Source organism: Boleophthalmus pectinirostris, unplaced genomic scaffold (genome assembly GCF_026225935.1).
Source record: "Boleophthalmus pectinirostris isolate CB_2022bp ecotype Guang Dong unplaced genomic scaffold, ASM2622593v1 HiC_scaffold_7, whole genome shotgun sequence".
Lineage (NCBI taxonomy): Eukaryota > Metazoa > Chordata > Actinopteri > Gobiiformes > Gobiidae > Boleophthalmus > Boleophthalmus pectinirostris.
The window spans coordinates 41,964,117-41,969,116 of record NW_026571473.1 but is presented as its reverse complement, the minus strand read 5'-3'; the positions used below and the strand labels follow the sequence as shown (position 1 = coordinate 41,969,116).

Sequence of the window (5,000 nt, the reverse complement as noted above, 5' to 3'; positions counted from 1 at the left end):
TTGTTCTACTGTTCTACTGTTCTACTGTTCTGATGTTCTACTGTTCTAATGTTCTGATGTTGTGTTGTTCTAATGTTCTAATGTTGTGTTGTTCTGATGTTGTGATGTTCCTGTCACACTCAGATCTGTTCCTTGTGTTTGTTTGTTTGTTTGTTTGTTTGTTTGTTTGTTTGTTCTGAGTCTGTTCCATCTGCAAAACTCCAGACACTCTGTTCCACCTCGTGATGTCATCAAGTTCTAAGCTCCTTTTCTCTTTAGTTCAGTCAAGATCAAATCTACAGGACTGAAATGATCCAGATGATTCTAGTGAAGGTGTGTGGAGTTTAAAAACACAGTGGAGCACTTCCTGTATCACCACATGATGACATCACAAAAAGTGGAACAGAGTGTTTTCAGTTTGAGAGAAGAACTGTGTGTGTGAAACATGTGAATGAAACAAACACAACTCCAGCTCTGTGTGTGACCAGGGCTGGTCTCTGGTCTGGTCTCTGGTCTGGTCTCTGGTCTGGTCTCTGGTCTGGTCTCTGATCTGGTTTTTCTCCTCAGACTCTGGACTCCATCCTGAACTTGGACCTGGTGAAGGACAAAACGGGAGCAGAGATTTCACAGGTGAGACTCAGAGGAGAACCTGGACCAAGACTCGCCCACAGCACACTGAGCTCTGAGTTGAAGGTCCAGCAGGTCCAGCAGGTCCAGCAGGTCCTTCAGGTCCAGCAGGTCCTTCAGGTCCAGCAGATCCAGCAGGTCCTTCAGGTCCAGCAGGTCCTTCAGGTCCAGCAGGTCCTTCAGGTCCAGCAGGTCCAGCAGATCAGAATCATGTGTCTCCATCACACTCCTGTCGTTTACAGAGCAGATGTTCTTGTCTCTGTTTCTCATGTTCTAACATCGTTCCTCATCACAAACCTGCAGAAGTTCTACACTCGTCCATGTCTGAGTCATCTAGAGATCTCTCCCCCACACTCCCACAGTACGAGTCTGTACGAGGCTCCGCCCCCATGTTCCCACACCACAATTCTCCATAAACACACAAAAGCATGACACAAAACTGTACACAGCTCTGCAGGGGGAGCAGGTCAGCACAGGGAGCAGAGTGAGTGTGTGTGTGTGTGTTGGTGCTCTGCAGGGGGAGCAGGTCAGCACAGAGAGCAGAGTGAGTGTGTGTGTGTGTGTTGGTGCTCTGCAGGGGGAGCGGGTCAGCACAGGGAGCTGTTGTTTATCTCTTTGTGTTTCTGTTCAGATTTGGACTCGATATTTTTCCACCAGAGACACGATCAGTGCAGCCATCCCCGTGAGTACACAACTACACACACAACTACACAACTACACAACTACACACACAACTACACACAACTACACAACTACACAACTACACACACACACATACACAACTACACACACACTACACACTACACACACACTACACACACACACTACACACACAACTACACACAACTACTACACACACACTACACTACACACAACTACACACACACTACACACACACTACACACTACACAACTACACACACTACACACTACACACACACACTACACAACTACACACAACTACACACTACACACAACTACACACACTACACACACTACACACACACTACACACTACACTACACAACTACACACAACTACACACACAACTACACACACAACTACACACACTACACACACACACACACACACACACACTACACACACTACACACATACACACATACACACACTACACAACTACACACACACAACTACACACACACACACTACACACACTACACACACACTACACACAACTACACACACTACACACACACAACTACACACACACTACACACAACTACACACACACACAACTACACACAACTACACACACACACTACACACACACACACAACTACACACACACACTACACACACACTACACACACACACACACACACAACTACACACACAACTACACAACACACTACACACACACACTACACACACTACACAACTACACACACACACTACACACACTACACACACACACAACTACACACTACACACAACTACACAACTACACAACACACACTACACAACTACACACACACTACACACAACTACACACACAACACACACAACTACACACAACTACACACACACTACACAACATACACAACTACACAACTACACAACACACTACACACACAACTACACACACACACTACACACACTACACACACACACTACACACACAACTACACACACACACTACACACACACACACAACTACACACACACACACAACACACACACTACACACACACACTACACACACAACTACACACACACTACACACACACACAACTACACACACACACTACACACACTACACACACAACTACACAACTACACACACACTACACAACACACTACACACACTACACACAACTACACACACACTACACACACAACTACACACACACTACACACACACACACTACACACAACTACACACACACTACACACACTACACACACAACTACACACACACACACACTACACACACACACAACTACACACACACACACACACACTACACACACTACACACAACTACACACACAACAACTACACACACAACTACACACACACTACACACTACACAACTACACACACAACTACACACACAACTACACACACTACACACAACTACACACAACTACACAACTACACACACTACACACACAACTACACACACTACACACACACACAACTACACACACACACATACACACAACACACTACACACACACACACAACTACACACTACACACTACACAACTACACACACACACTACACACACTACTACACAACAACTACACACAACACACACACAACTACACACACTACACACACAACTACACACACAACTACACACACAACTACACACACACACAACTACACACACAACTACACAACTACACACACAACTACACACACACACATACACACACACACTACACAACTACACACACACTACACACACACACACACAACTACACACACAACTACACAACTACACACACACACACAACACACACACACACTACACACACAACTACACAACTACACACAACTACACACAACACACACAACTACACACAACTACACACACAACTACACACACACTACACACACACACAACTACACACACTACACACACACACACTACACACACACTACACACACTACACACACACACACAACTACACACACTACACACACACACACTACACACACTACACACACACACTACACACACAACTACACACACACACACAACACACACACAATACACACTACACACACACACACACAACTACACACACTACACACACTACACACACAACTACACACAACTACACACACTACTACACACACACTACACACACACTACACAACACACATACACACACAACTACACACACTACACACACAACTACACACACAACTACACACACAACTACACACACACACACACTACACACACAACTACACACTACACACACACACAACTACACACACACACACACAAACTACACAACTACACACACAACTACACACACACACTACACACTACACACAACTACACACACTACACACACAACTACACACACTACACACACACACAACTACACACACTACACACACACACTACACACACACTACACTACACTACACACACTACACACACACTACACACACACACACACTACACACACAAACTACACACACACTACACACACACACACTACACACTACAACTACACACACTACACACACACACTACACACACACACTACACAACTACACACACACTACACACTACACACACACTACACACACAACTACACACACACTACACACTACACACAACTACACACACAACTACACACACTACACACACAACTACACAACTACACACACAACTACACACACAACTACACAACTACACACAACTACACAACTACACACACAACTACACAACTACACACAACTACACACACAACTACACAACTACACACACACACTACACAACTACACACTACACAACACAACACAACTACACACACTACACACACAACTACACACACTACACACACACACACACACACTACACAACTACACACACAACTACACAACTACACACACAACACACTACACACACACACACTACACACACACACTACACACACAACTACACACACTACACAACACACACACACAACTACACACACACACACTACACACACACACACACACACACACAACTACACACACAACTACACAACACACACAACTACACACACACACTACACACACACACACACACACTACACACACAACAACTACACACAACTACACACACACACTACACACACAACTACACACAACTACACACACAACTACACACACAACTACACAACTACACACAACTACACACACAACTACACAACTACACACACAGTGATTTGTGTTTCTTTTTGTTTCAGACTGAAACGTTTGAGTTGATGCAGAAACGATCAGAAAACTGCCCAACGGTAAGAACTACACCTCCTCCTCTTCCTCCTCCTCCTCCTCCTCTCCTCCTCTTCCTCCTCTTCCTCCTCTTCCTCCTCTCCTCCTCTCTCCTCTCCTCCTCCTCCCTCCTCCTCCTCCTCCTCCTTTCCTCCTCCTCCTCCTCCTCCTCTTCCTCCTCCTCCTCCTCCTCCTCCTCCTCCTCCTCCTCCTCCTCTCCTCCTCTTCCTCCTCCTCCTCTTCCTCCTCCTCTTCCTCCTCCTCCTCTTCCTCCTCCTCTTCCTCCTCTTCCTCCTCTCTCCTCCTCCTCCTCCTCCTCCTCCTCCTCCTCCTCCTCCTCCTCCTCTCCTCCTCCTCTCTCCTCCTCCTCCTCCTCCTCCTCCTCCTCCTCCTCCTCTTCCTCCTCCTCCTCCTCCTCCTCTCCTCCT

General features: G+C 45.8%; 1 protein-coding gene across 1 annotated transcript in view; it reads left to right on the top strand.

The window, feature by feature from the left end:
* The window catches only part of atpaf1 (ATP synthase mitochondrial F1 complex assembly factor 1), a 19,871-nt gene that overhangs the window by 5,432 nt on the left and 9,439 nt on the right, over positions 1–5,000 (top strand). Inside the window, exons 4-6 of the mRNA XM_055165325.1 lie at positions 547–609; positions 1,238–1,288; positions 4,548–4,595. Of these exons, the coding sequence (XP_055021300.1) occupies positions 547–609; positions 1,238–1,288; positions 4,548–4,595 (162 nt within the window). The remainder of the gene's footprint in view (positions 1–546; positions 610–1,237; positions 1,289–4,547; positions 4,596–5,000) is intronic.